At 34.1% G+C, this 15580-nt stretch overlaps 1 protein-coding gene across 1 annotated transcript in view; it reads right to left on the reverse strand.

The window, feature by feature from the left end:
- Positions 1 to 806: 806 nt before the first annotated feature.
- The window catches only part of TMEM41B (transmembrane protein 41B), a 28961-nt gene continuing 14187 nt past the window's right edge, over positions 807 to 15580 (reverse strand). The window contains exons 3-7 of the mRNA XM_036860942.1: positions 13893 to 14021; positions 6651 to 6744; positions 5901 to 6005; positions 4621 to 4759; positions 807 to 3176 (exon numbers count right to left, since the gene is read on the reverse strand). Of these exons, the coding sequence (XP_036716837.1) occupies positions 3007 to 3176; positions 4621 to 4759; positions 5901 to 6005; positions 6651 to 6744; positions 13893 to 14021 (637 nt within the window). The 3' untranslated portion in view covers positions 807 to 3006. The remainder of the gene's footprint in view (positions 3177 to 4620; positions 4760 to 5900; positions 6006 to 6650; positions 6745 to 13892; positions 14022 to 15580) is intronic.

A 15580-nucleotide genomic window follows, 5' to 3' on the forward strand; every position in this document is an offset into this window, starting at 1 on the left:
GGGATCCATCTGAGCAAAAAGTTGCACATGCATGTTGGGGAGAGTCCTAGGACCAGTCAGGTGTGAAAAAAGAAACAATTGGCTAAGTGTAAACACAGACCCGGAAGGACTGTCCTATATGTGATTTAAATCACCTCTTTACTGCGCTCCTCAGTCGGGACGCCCACACTCCTCTCCAGGTGTGTATTTCTGCCTGGCTTCTGACTTGCTGCGCTCCTCCTCATTAGAGAGGATGCCCATACCCTTTCTCTCTGGGTGTGTATTTCTGCCTTACTTCTGTCTTAAACAAACTGCTTCTCTGTGTGCTCTCCCATACGTTATGCTGTCTTTAATAATAAACCTTGTACCGGTTTTTACAGTTTTTGCCTCCTTGAACAAGACATTCTTCCTTTCAAACAGGGAAAAGAGCCAGGGCCACTTTGCTTCTAGCCTCTAGCCCCTGGTGGTCTGGTGGCTACGATTCCTGGTTTTCATCCAGGCTACCGAGGTCCAATTCCTGGGCAGGGAACTAAAATCTCTCTTCAGGACCGCTCACTGCTCTCTCTGAGATCAATTCCTTTATAGAGAAATCATATATACTAGATACTTAAATAAATGTTTACCTGTACTTACTTACCTCTACAATTTAAATTTTAAATGCCTTAAGATTCTCAAAAGCCAACTATAAAAATTAAAGGTTTAAAAAAAAATTTTTGTTCTTAGAGGTGAAAATGTGCACAGAATTTCAAAAGAATATTTTTATTCAATGAAAAGTTTTTTTAAATACAAATACTTCCATGAAATAAATCCCAAGTGCTACATATAAGTTTTTCAGTACAATTTATTCTTCTTACATTTTAATTTACATTTATTAAGTGTTTTAGAAATATTACACTCAAAGTAATAGAGCTCCAGAGAGAGGAGATTAACTAAGAGGTGAAGAGTCTCAGTGTGTCAACTTCCTAGTTAGCCTGCTCGCCTCCCCACTACACATACTTGCCCTCTGGTGGTTATTACTATGTAACTGTCTTCAAGATGTGGCTGAAGCTTGAATCTACATCTGGCATCAGGCCAAGTCTGTGAATCCATGAATATAGGTCACCAAATGCATTTAGGGTTCAGCCTGCTGAAGGTTCTTTCTTGACAGACAATGATGATGAATGTGGAAAGACTGGCTGCCTATTCTCTTGGGAGAAGAAAATATACCTCACCTTAAGTGACAACTACAGTTTTCTAACAGAAAAAATAATCAGCAAAGGGACAGGATCAATGATAAGGATAGGGAAAATACTCTGAGAATAGAGTAAGTACAATATATACATAATGGAATAAATAGTGAGGCTGCTCCTGAGTCCAAACTCTTATTTTTAAAAGTCTGATAAAAATTTACTCAATTACATTTTATACAGTAATATTTAGTGAGCTTTGTCCAAAAAGGCTATGTTTTGTTTGCAAAAATAACAAAAGCTTTATCACTCAGTCTCTGGTCAATAAGAAAGGAAGAAAACCTTGCTAGAAATAACAATAAATAATTTCACACAAAAGTCCAGGTGACATAAGAATAGTATATTAATTAATATATTTTCTTTGTATTTACAATAAATCCATTTGTTAATACTGCGATAGAAAAAATAATCAGTCCACATTATGTAGTAGAAACTGGCTTTGAGGCTGATCATACCTCTCACAATAAAAACATACAAGGATTTCTTCCACAGCTAAAGTACTTTTCAACGTGACAGTCTTGGGTGAAGGTAAAACTGACAGAGTACTTTACTTTATGTCCTAGAATCAAGGGATCGAGGATATTACCGTTAAGCAAGCAGCAAAAAGCTGTTTAGTTTTTCCAGGACTATTTAAATAGTAGTTACCATATAAGAATTTAATTTTACTTTGAGATATAAAAAGTAAAAACCCTAAATAGGGAAACTGCATTAATCAAAAGCAGCCCCAAACAAAAAAGCCATCAATAGAAATGAAACAAGGCATTCTTATGTATCATGCATAAAAAAGGATAATTACATAATACATACTTTAATGACCAGACTAATAAATAAATGAGGTAAACTTTACAGTCATTGGAACAAATAAACTATATTCAATTATTTGAGTGCTGTACTGATACTGTTTTTGTTTCAAAATATAAAGTAACATAATTAATCTAACATCTAAAAACTGCATACTTTGAATGTTTGCTTTTTTGATACCCTTTTGAGATAGTAAAGGGGAACTGTGTAACAAAATATTATCTGAATATAAATTATCAACACCAATATGATACAATTATCATGTCATTGCCATTTTGTATATGCACAATGGAAATATTTTGAAAGCTAGGAAACAAATGAAAACAGACTGGTCAGAATTTTAAATTTCAGACCAATCCATGATAATCTAGAACAGAAGAAGACAAAAATAAAATTCACTGAATAGATATAACTTGATATCTTTTCCAAATTCAGTAGTCCACTAAGATGCAACTTCTAAACAAGTCTACTACCTCAAAGGTAAAAAGAAAATGTAAATATCTTTTGAGCTTTAGTTTTCAAGATTATGCTCTGAAAGAAGGCTAACATTAGTCAGAACAGCAATACTGTATCTTTGCTTTTGAATTTTTGTATTTGCTTTTCCTATTTTAGTTATAGTATGGAATAGAGAGAAAAATATTAAATTATCAAGTCAAGGGTAAGTATTTACGGCCAGTTCATGAAATATATTGAGTTAATCAGTTGGGTCAAGAATTTCCTACTATGCTGCTACGTTTATTATCTATAGCCTTGGAATAGTAATTTAGGAGATGTCTATCATAACTACTGACAGCACTTTTCATGGTATACCAATTTCCATTTTTACTTTCTTCTCTCCTTTGCCACTTAAATGCATTATTTTAACCACCGGATAGGAAATTTTATTTTACAAATTCCTGTTTCATTTACTGAAGAGGTGATTTTAACACATAAACCTGCCAATCCTGAGAGATGATGATGATGATGATGATGATAGGAAAACTAAAACCCAGAGGATTATTCACTCAAATTTCTGCTTTAGCTTTTTTTGGAAGATAGCTGGCAGAATAGAAAGAAGAGCCAAAATCATTAGAACAAATACTGAGTTCCAGGAAACAGCTTCCCCTGCTGTTGTAAGCTGGTACAATGTTGTTCCTGCCTTAATTGCTACAAAAGAGGGAGGTGCAACACCTAAAATAGAAAGTAAAAACATATGGTAAAAAACAATCAATTCTTTTTAAAAATTAAAATACTGTGTGTATACAATTTCTTCTAAGAATATAGTGATTTACAATTTGAAAATTTTAATTTAATTTAAAGCCCCTCAAGTTTATTTCCATATAAAGAATTCAGTCTTTCATAATCACCGCTTAAGGATAATGATTTTAAAAACCCAAGGAGAGTCTCCAGAAAATAATTTTACAAAATTTATCAACAGCCTTAAAAAACGAATGTGTTATGATCCACCAATTTCAACTTTAGGAAATATTAATGTATATGAACAAAGATCTAGTCTCAAGGATGCTCATCAAAGAATTATAATAATAAAAATCTGGAAACAGCCTAAATCTTCAAAAATAAGATTGAGTAAATTGTCATTCACCCTCGATAGAGTATACTTAAAATGAGTGGTAGGAGATACTCAGAAATGGAAAGATACTCAAAATATATGAGTAAAAACAGCAGTTTATACAAAAGCATGGTGGAACAACCATATTTTATTAAAAGCCAGAACAAACTGGAAAAATTACTTTAGCCAAAGCTGAAGTTAACTTTATCTCTAGGTATTTCATCTGTAAAATAAGGAGACAGTACAAAAATTCTCCCTTCTGATTCTATAAGTGTAATATTATTTTACAAAATCCAAAATTACCCCTGCTAAGATTTTTTTCCCACTTTTATGGAGAACCTGCTAAGATTTTTAAGTTTGTCTATAAATTTTTCTAAAAATAGCAATAAAAAATTAAGTATTAACGTAAAGCTTTAATTTAACAGACAGTCAATACTTGAGGAATCTGCTCATTTTGTTGGTATCTAAACAATTCACCTTAAATTTGGAAGAAAAGCAGAATACTCTTACTAAAGAACTATCATAAGAACTATCAGAATTCACAAATATATAAATGAATCTTTACACCCACTAATTTCAAAATTAAGTGTTAGCTCCTTGAAAGCAAGAAACTTCTTGTTCATCCTTGCTTTCCCTCAAACTTTCAGTAATGCCCATAATAAGTTCTATGTTAATAAAAAGAAAGATAGGATCAATTTTCTATTGAAAATTAAAGTTCAGTATTTCAGTACCTGATTAGAAGACAAAGGAGAAAGTACTCAAAAAAGGCACCTTCAAATTTTTTTTTTTTCTCTCCACTGAGGGAGAGAATGGAGTTAAAAAGTCCTGCTTAATTCTACATGATTAAAAAAATATCCAGCAGAGAGTGCTCTTGTTTAAAAAAAAAATTTACATCAACACAATCCAACAAACATTTCCGAGCATCTACTTATATAGGCCAGGCTCTGTGCCCACCAGTTATATATGGTGCTGGCATGCCTGCATAGAGCACAAAATCTAGCCCAGCTGGACACTGCTAGACATGTACACGATGAGTTCTAACACAGCACGAACCAGAGGGCTTACCTAGAAAAGTGCCAATAAAAAAAACTTTCAATGGCACGTTTATCACAGGAGATGTAATATTAATAAACCAGTTAGGCAGAAATGGTGTTATTCTCAAAAATATAATGTAGTTAATGAGATGTTCTCTATGACGTTCAACCTGTCACAAGAAAGAAACAAGTTAGGATCAAGATAAAGCCAAGCCTGAAAATAAACTGATTATACAATACCTTATTTCAAATTCTTATCCCTGATAGCTCAGCATTTACCCAACAGAAATGATCAAAAAAGGAGCTTGAAAATGACAATGAACTGCTTATCAAATGTTCATTACCAGAGCTAAATAACATCAGATGAAAGCTTTTAAGATTGTGCTTATAGTGTAACGTTATACTACTAAAGATGGCTCCACATCAGCCTAGATAATATGGCTCAACAACATTTTACACCTAAAAAGGCAAAATTAAATTTATAACTATATATAAGATAGATATCAAATGACCAACTTTTTAATGCCTTTAATGTCCTGTAATATAAAGGGCTAGTATCGTACATCAATAAACCTGGCCTCCAATTTTAAAAAAATTCAGATAATCTTTATGTTAATGTATTTCACATGAGTGAATTCATTCATCGATAAATGAGATTAAACAAGCATATAGAAACATTTAGCTGACTAAATAAAAGCACTGATTACAGTTTATACTTCCTAGATCTTGCTATACAAATAATGATTTTGATTTTGGACAAAATGCTTAATTTCTCTTAATTTCCTAACCTGTAAAACAAAGGGGTAAATTTCTAAAATTCCTCTGATTTAATAGTCTGCTTCTTCTGATTCTTTATAAGAATAAGATTCTTAGCAATACTATGCTAGACTTTCCTGGGCAGCAGTCCTTATATTTATCACTGCTAGTCTTTGCAGAGATCCTAACGGAAGATAAGTTCTTCCCACTGATGAAATGCATTAAAAGAGTTGGCTGATACAAGTTTTTCAGAGACCCACTGACAGCATCCTGCATCAACACAAAACAGGTGAGGTGTCTAAATATATGGATGCCTTTACATTGACACTTTGACTTTTGTGCTGATTGAAGTTACTAGGAATAAAGAATTAAGATTACTGTTACAGATACAAAAACATCATATTTGAAATTATTAACATTCATTATTTGCCTACCACTTAATTTTCAAAAGATCATTTTTATCAAAGCCCTGAGTCTGAATTTATGTAGATATTATACACTGACCCCCCAAGTAGCCAAAGAATTACATCAAATAATTTAAAAATACATGTTTACCTGCTGTGACCATTTTACTGCTTTCTCAGTCAGGTATTTATAGACAACTGGCCTCCCAACTAAATAGGAGAGCATATAGCAGAATGAAGCACCGAGTCCAGAACACTACAAAATAACAAGAACCCATAAGCATTCTGTACTTTTCCATCTTATTAACATGGATATATTCACCTAAGGCAAACCTCAACTAGTTTCTTTCTTTTGGGATATGGGGTGGATACTCTGCATAACATCTCTTGAGCGGAGCACAAGAACCCATCTGATCTAGTCCTTTCTCTCACCAAATTATAACTAAAATGAGACCAGCTAAAACAAACTGGCACTTGTGATTAAACTTAGTGACTATATCCAAATAGTTAATGTTAGCCATTAGCCTATGAATAAAACTTCAAGAGCAATATTTTTTCAATTCCTATGCTTGAAAACACCACCTCCAGCCATGGGACTTAACTCCTTGGGCCCACCAACATTCTTGGACTATCTGAATTACAAAACAGTATAGAAAGCAAAGGCTAGAACAGAGCCTATAAATGCAATTAAGTCTATGATAACGCTGTTCTAGGAAAAAAGCCAAACTATAACATCTCCTTATGGAGGGACTTAACAGATATTACTTTAACATTAAACCCCTTTTAAAACTAGTAAGTCTATGCTTCCAGAGTCTAGTGGGACTAGGATGCCATCATCATTCCCATCATTCTATTTAAAGTTATTTCTTTCTAGTCTCCCGATTTCATTTTATATACTTACCAAACAAACAAGAAATAAGGCTAGTGGAAAGGGATAAAGAAACCCTGAGAGTATACTGAGAAATATAGAGCCCGGAATAGCAAATGTTTGCAAGCTGTTAACTTCTAAGTTAAGGATTAAAACATAATTAAATGAATTTTTAAACTACAAATCCAACAATCCAGAAAAAAAAAAATCAATACAGAAGTTAATGTTAATAAGATTATATCCATATTTCAGTATTAAAAAAAAAGTAAAATTATACCCAAAGTTTAAAAAGTACCTTATTCCACAGCTGCAATACCTTTATAACCATTTACTAACATTATCGTAAATCAATGCTAATTAGAGTGTGTTACTAAGAGAAAACAAAGACAAATACCGAATGTGTACCAGATAGAGAGGAACTGGGCACTTTAGGGGGACGGGGTTGGGGGGGGAGGGGGACGGGGGGCAGAAAAAAAGATAAGAGAACAAAAGTCTTCAGTAATCTTGTAAACGACATGCTTCTCTAATGCACTGGATTTTTTTTTTTAAAGAGGGCTCTTTTTTAAAAATTTATTTATTTTTGGCTGCATTGGGTCTTCATTGCTGGGCGCAGGCTTTCTCTAGTTGTGGGGAGCAGGGGCCACTCTTCGTTGCAGTGTGCGGGCTTCACATTGCAGTGGCTTCTCTTGTTGTGGAGCACGGGCTCTAGGCACACGGGCTTCAGTAGTTGTGGCACGTGGGCTCAGTAGTTGTGGCTCGCCGGTTCTATAGCACGGGCTCAGTAGTTGTGGCGCACGGGCTTAGTCGCTCTGTGGCATGTGGGATCTTCCCGGGCCAGGGCTCGAACCCGGGTCCCCTGCATTGGCAGGCGGATTCTTAACCACTGCGCCACTAGGGAAGCCCCTAATGCATTGGATTTTTACTCAAATATTTTTAGGAAACATGATTTCTATGGAAATACAGGTACAATATAAGGTATAATAATTACTATTTCTAATTTAACTTTTGGACATTTACCTCAACTTACTACTCATTTAAAAAAGAATAAGGGTTACAAAATATAGTAAAAGTCACAAATCTTATCTTTAAAACAGAATTATGTTTTTTTTCCTACGTCTCTCTAGTTCCTAGTTTTGGCCTGGACCTCTGCATCACCCATAACGTGATTTACTCGTAAGTCAGACAGACTGAGTGAATTCCTTCAACATCTCTCCCTTCTACTTTAAAATTTCTATCTTTACCCATCCTTCCTTTTTTCCTCTAGTTCCCACTTCACTCGTTTTCATTTCAATCTCCTTCTTCCTGAGTTCTTTTATCTTTAACTTCTGGCTCTTGCACAGATCCCTTCTGTATAAAACCACTCAGATGCCTACACACTAAAGAAAACCTAGGCTTTTCCTTGAGCAAGGTATCCTAACCAGTTACTGCCTCTCATCTTCACTGCCTCCCGTGCAACCTGGCTTACCCGTCCCTCACTCTGCTGAAACCCCCTCCTGGACAAAAGTAATGACTTTTTCTCAGTAAGAATTTTCTATTGACCCTTGCATAGGATTAAACATCCTTCAGTGTAAAACTCACCTCCAGTGAACTGTATTTTTCTTCTGTGTTACAGATCATTACTTCTCTAGTTTTTCTCTTCTCCTCACCCTCAAACCTGAGATTTCTCTAACATTCTGTTAGCTAATCTCTCACTTTTCTTTGATAAATTCAGTCATTTCCATGTATATGGATGTACACATGGCTTCAAGCATACGGCGATAGATAGACAGATAGATAGATAGATAGATAGATAGATAGATAAATAGATGATAGATGACTTTGAATTCTCTATCTCTGATTCAACTTTTCTAATCAAATACCAGTCTCAAATTTCCCAGCAGTCTACTGGATGCCTCCATTAAAAATTTTAAAAATTAAACTTAGTTATTTCAGGGCTCTTTAGAATCTTTTAATGGAGAGTCTCAAACACATATCAAAGTAGAGAAACTAGTATTATGATGCCCTATATGCCCATATACAGCTTCAATAATTAACATACAACCACTCTTGTTTTCTCTATATCCCTTACATTTGATTATATTGAAGCAAATCCCAGACATATCATTACATGTACAACTACATTAACACCTTTAAAAGGATTCCTTTTCTTTTTAGCACAACTATAATACCATTGTCAGAGATTAATTAACCAAAATTCCTAACTATCATAAGTAGCTATTGAGCGCGCTCACAATTCCCAAGAGAGTCTTAATTTTTTTTTTTTTTTTTTTGGACAGCTGGTTTGTTCAAATCAGGACAAAAAAGGTCCACACATGGTATTTGCTCTCCACAGCACTTAAGTACAGGTTTGGTTCTTTTTTTTGTCTTGTAATTTACTTGTTGAAGAAACTGGGTCATTTGCAGAATTTACCACTTTTTGAACTTTGCCTACTGTATCCCTTAGGGTGGTTTAATATGTTCCTTTGTCATTTTTTAAAATTAATTTTTATTGGCATATAGTTGATTCACAATGTTGTGTTAGTTTCTGCTATACAGCAAAGTGAATCAGTTATACTTATACCTATATCATTCCGCTGTCATTTATCTTACAGTGTTAACAAAGCCATTCTCTCTGCATGGGGATATAATTTGACCTTAACTTTCCAGCTTTGTATAGATTTATATTTCTTTTCTCTAACACTGAAAAATCTTGGTTCTTAATGTCATAAACATAATTAGTTATTTCCTTTACATACTATTAAGTGTGTGTGTATATATATATACACACATGTATGTATATACACACATATGTGTGTATATATATTAGATACATTAATATCACATATTTTAAAATTTCAGAACAATATAGCAACTGAAAATAGTTTAAGATTTCTTTCAAATCTTTTCTGTCCTTAAGATTTATCCCAGAAGGGACACAGAGTCAAATTACTTTTTTCAAGGAAACAATTTGAAATAATTCCTCTAGATAGTCAAATCCCCAACAACTCAATATATTGTTAAATTTGTTTCATTTTGCTTTAGATTGTTTAATTTTTTTAAATTTTGTTAAAATATACATAACATAAAATTTACCATCTTTGTATGGTTCAATAACATTAAGTACTTTCACACTGTTGTGCAAGCAATCTCCAGAACTCTTCTCATCCTGCAAAACTGAAACTCTATACCCCTTAAATAACATTCCCCACTCCCTCCTCCCCCGACCCCCTGACAACCATCCTTTTACTATCAGACTCTATGAATTGGGCTACTCTAGGTACTTCATGTAAGTGGAATCATATAGCATATCTTTGTGATTGGCTTAGTTTGCTTAGCATAATGTCCTTAAAGTTCATCCATGTTGTAATATGTTTCAAAATTTCCTTCCTTTTTAAGGCTGAATAATATTCCATTGTATGTATATACCACACTTTGTTTCATTCATCCATTAAAGGACACTTGAGTTGTTTCCGCCTTTTGGCTACTGTGAATAATGCTGCTATGAACATGGGTGTGCAAGTATCTCTTGAGACCCTGCTTCCAATTCTTTCAGGTATATACCCAGAAATGGGACTGCTGAATCTTATTTTTAATTTTTTGAGGAAACGCCATATTGTTTTTCACAGCTGCCAAACCATTTTATGCTCCGATCAACAGTGCACAGGGATTTCAATTTCTTCATATCCTCGCCAACACTTGTTACTTTCTGGGTTTTTTCTTCTTTTTGATTAGTAGCCATCCAACTAACGGTGTGAGGTTACTTTAGATTTTTAAGATTTCTGTTTCTTTTTTCAATTTGATTTAATTGGTTTTATAATTATGTGAAATATTTACTTGGTTCTAAAGTCAAATCTACACAATAAAATACACTTAGAGAAGTTTCACTTCCATCCCTGTTTCATCTCTCTCTCCATAGGTAAACATTTTTATTCGTTTTTAAAGATATCCTTTCTTCTGTCATCCACAGCTCAAAAGTCCTCAATGACTATCCAATACCAAATCAATATTCTATATTCCTTAGCCTGGTACTCAAACTTCTCTACAATCTGAGTGCAATGTGTAGCCTACCTTCCTAAACTAATTTCTCAAATCCTCCCCTTCTTACACCCTATATACCAACAAAACTGATCACTTCCTAACCATGCCCTGTGCTTATAAGCTCTGCTCTAGACTTGCTATGTCTAGAATGACTATACCGTATCTCTACCCATAATTCCCATTATTCCAGATAGAAATAGTTGTTTTGCTTTTGAATGCTTAAAACACTAGATTGTACTTAGCATATAATTAGTACTTTCTGGTTAAATGGATGAAAGCTGAAGTTAAAATAAGTAATTATAATGTAAAAAAGTAATTAATATACAAGAGTTTGAAACAGGTATTACCAATGAAAGTACTAGTACTGCACTGCTGAAGACAATGGCTACTAGCTACATGTGGCTGTGGGGAAGAGACACTAAAATGTGCCTGGTCTGAACTGAGATGTGCTATGTGTGAAATACACACATTTTAAAGACTTGGTACAAAAAAAGAATGTGAAATAGTAATAATTTTTATGTGGTTTCATGTTGAAATGATATTTTTGACATTTCAGTTCAAGTAAAATGTATTACAATTAATTTATTGTTACTTTCCTTAATGTGCTAACTAGAAAATTTTTAAACTGCATGTGGCTCACATTATACTTCTATTAATCAGTGCTGTACTAATTATATGCCCAAAGATAAGTCTTCTCTTTTGTTCACTGAGTTTAAAAAAGTACCTTTTTAACACTCAGAGCTTAAGATTCCAAAGTGTAAAATAAATAGAAAATTGTAAGAAAATATAGATTTAACAAATTATCCTATAAAAAATCTAAAACAGGGGCTTCCCTGGTGGTGCAGTGGTTAAGAATCCACCTGCCAATGCAGGGGACACAGGTTCGATCCCTGGTCTGGGAAGATCCCACATGCCATGAAGCAACTAAGCCAGTGCGCCACAACTACTGAGCCTGCGCTCTAGAGCCCACAAGCCACAACTACTGAGCCCACGTGCCACAATTACTGAAGCCCGCGTGCCTAGAGCCCAAGCTCTGCAACAAGAGAAGCCACTGCAATGAGAAGCCTGCGCACAGCAATGAAGAGTAGCCCCCGCTTGCCACAACTAGAGAAAGCCGTGCACAGCAACGAAGACCCAATGCAGCCAAAAATAAATAATAAATTAATTTTAAAAAAACTCTAAAACAATGCAGAATCACTACAATACCTTAATTATTAAGCAAATAGTAACCATATGCAATAAAACCTGCTGATTGACAATATTAACCAATGATTCATTTAAAATTGAAAAATTTAAACCAAATGTATTTTATAATAATAAACCTATTCCTATACCTTTTTTTAAAATATTTATTTAATTAATTTATTTGGTTGTGCTGGGTCTTAGTTGCTGCATGCATGTGGGAGCCAGTTCCCCAACCAGGAATCAAACCCGGGCCTCCTGCACTGGGAGCATGGAGTCTTAACCACTGTGCCACCAGTGAAGTCCCTATTCCTATACTTTTTTTTTTTTTTTTTTTTAAAGGTAAATCTTTATTTATTTATTTATTTATTTATTTTTGGCTGTGCTGGGTCTTCGGTTCGTGCGAGGGCTTTCTCTAGTTGAGGCAAGCGGGGGCCACTCTTTCATCGCGGTGCGGGGACCGCTCTTCATCGCGGTGCGCGGGCCTTTCACTATCGCGGCCCCTCCCGTTGCGGGGCACAGGCTCCAGACGCGCAGGCTCAGCAGTTGTGGCTCACGGGCCCAGCCGCTCCGCGGCATGTGGGATCTTCCCAGACCAGGGCTCGAACCCGTGTCCCCTGCATTAGCAGGCAGATTCTCAACCACTGCGCCACCAGGGAAGCCCTATTCCTATACTTTTAATTCACTTTCTACAAGGCACTTTATTCTTTTCTACTAACTTGCATATGGATATTAAGACAACTAGGCTACAACATTTATTTTCCCATAGATGGTCTAGATTCACTTATGCTAACTGGCTCTCTGGCCCTATGGGTGGGTATCCCCTTTATCCCTCAGCTATGAATCCTTCCAAAGCTAGGGGGCCAAATGGGGCAGAAAAGATGACTTTCCAAAGTAAATAGAAACTATATGCCTCATTCACAAAATGTTCACAAAAACGTTATAAAAGCCAAATGAAAGGGCTGAACCAAATGTTTCTTATTGGGGGAAGAATGGGAGAATGGACTTGAGGACACAGGGAGGGGAAAGGGTAGGCTGGGATGAAGTGAGAGAGTGGCATTGACATATATACACTACCAAATGTAAAATAGATAGCTAGTGGGAAGCAGCTGCATAGCACAGGGAGATCAGCTCCGTGCTTTGTGACCAGCTCCGTGCTTTGTGACCACTTAGAGGGGTGGGATAGGGAGGGTGAGAAGGAGACACAAGAGGGAGGGGATATGGGGATATATGTATACATATAGCTGATTCACTTTGTTATACAGCAGAAACTAACACAACATTGTAAAGCAATTATACTCCAATAAAGATGTTTAAAAAAAAAAGAGTTAATGTCTTTCATTAACCGAGAAGATTTGGAAAATACGTTGGATTAGAATAAAAGATACAAAAATTAGAAATTAACATCCACAAATTGGAAGGTTAATCACCAGTTGCATAGGCAGTTTGAAAATATGTAGAAAGAATAAAGCAATTTTCCTGCCTAGTTAAAATACAACATATATTTCTATATAAAACAAAGAAATACATACTAAGAACTGTAAAAAAAAAAATTCATATCCTTTACATGACTAGTTACTCTCATAGGATTTTTTACCAAGGAAACCATTAAATGGAAGAAAACAATCATAAGCAAATGATTCATAACACAACATCTAGAAAAGCAAAAATTAAATACAAATTATATCTTCAAACCTAAAGGAATTTTTAAATATTTATGGTATGGTGATTATTAATTCAAAATTATTATTTAAATTAAGACAATCAATTAACTAATAAAATAATCCTAAATAAAATGATTATCTTGAATAATACAAAGGAAAGAAAAAAGTTTATGATAAGTGAAATAAGCAGAAAACAGAAAAACTGGTAATAAATATTCAGAAATGACAACTGACTTGAAGAGAAAGGATTAAAGTGAGAACTTTTTCATTCTCATTTTTCAATATTTTATTTAAGGTTATACTGCATTAACAATTTTTAAAAGGAAAAATAGTTATGTATAACTGAGCAGCAGATCTTTTAAAACCTTTTTCTTAAACAAAACTAGAAAACGTTTTTCAGTTAAAAGGATACAAAATATATGTAGCAAAATAAGCTACAAGTACTTGTACATAAAAGGTGTCCTTATATTTGGATAAAACTTTTCCTAGAGCCTTGGCATCATCCATATCTCTGGGAACCTTCATACTCACTCTTTCTTCTCTAAAGAAATAAAGTGAAAAAAATTTTAAATAGAAATTTGCCAAGATAATTCATATCAAAGTCAAGTTCAAAACATGAAGTTTTATCCAAAATGATTTGATGCCTTGATCTGTAATATGCTAAGCATAAATTCACAAAATTTAAGTTCAAAGTCTATAAATTATTTGTTTTGTTTTTAATGCTTTAATATAATTTAATATAATTTCATGAGATATGTAATCCATAAATTCAGGATGACCCAAACTAAAGGTTGAAAAGCATTTGCTCAAACACTGGAGTAAATTTTGAATTAAGAAATGAACCACTGATGTTAGCATATTTAAAACATACTGAACATCATTTTGGGTAATCCTCATGATAAACTGAAGTCAATAATCAATTACAACAGAAATTAAGTAAAAATTTCAATGAATTTATAGTTCACATCTTTTCTTGAATATCCCAGCTCAAAGTTCAGATAAAAACTTAAACACTTGTCACTTTCTATTAATTTTACTTTATATTTGGTGCCTTGTTTGGAACTGAATGTTCTGTTTATAAAAGCCCCAAATAATCACCTTCGTGTTTAATGTATATTGTACCCATTTATTGTACCCATTTGTTTACATGATAAAATTTAACTAACCTTGCAGAACAATGATAGAATGCTGTTTAAGTCCTATAAAAATAGCAGGTAAACTAAAATGGGTTTTCTCATTTATAAATTTAAAAGCTTAAAAAAGCTCTTTATAGGCGTGTGCATGCATCTCACATATACACACACAGAAAGAAACAGGCAGAACATAAAAGATTTATAACAGCATATTATTATATAAAAGTGTTATATTTCTTAGAGCAGACTAGGATCCAAAACAACCTTAATCTACTCTATATTCTTTCCCTCTTTCAGTCAGCTCTTTATTTCCTACTCCTTTGATTAAAAAGAGAAAGGATCTAAAATTCAATGATACTAATATTAACATAACAATATAACATGCTATCCTCCCAAAGGCATTTATATTCACGTAAGAAATCAAAGTATTAAAATAAAAATAAGTTTAACTATAAAATTTCAAGCATAAGAAAGTGTTAATGAAAGAAATTTAGAGGAAACAGGAACTTTCTTATACCCTGAAATCACATTTCACAGTTATCCATTACCACACCAAGCTGGCCCTGGTTGAAAGTCTAACTACATTTTAGTAGTCTCTGATGTAATCTATGATTACCCAAGGGTGTTGTTATTGTGGTTGAATAACCCAGGGATATTTTATCCTCATAAAAGTATGTTTCAGGTCTATAATCTTTTCCCTAAAATTCAAAAAGCTCTGAAAACCAAAAGCTCTTTGTAATCTGTCACCAAAAATTGACCCACACTTACATACAGTTTTTCATAGTCTTCTATAATACAGGTTTCACTGTAAAAATATTAATGTATTTGATTATGGGGTGCTGCCCCAGATCCTGCTGGAGATACTACATAATATACAGTATTTATTCCATGTTATCTTTCCAAAATAGAAAAATTCTAAATTCTGAAATGCGTTCCACTCCCAAGGTTTTTGCTATGGAATTGTGGC

This window comes from Balaenoptera musculus, chromosome 8 (genome assembly GCF_009873245.2).
Source record: "Balaenoptera musculus isolate JJ_BM4_2016_0621 chromosome 8, mBalMus1.pri.v3, whole genome shotgun sequence".
Taxonomy (NCBI): Eukaryota; Metazoa; Chordata; class Mammalia; order Artiodactyla; family Balaenopteridae; genus Balaenoptera; species Balaenoptera musculus.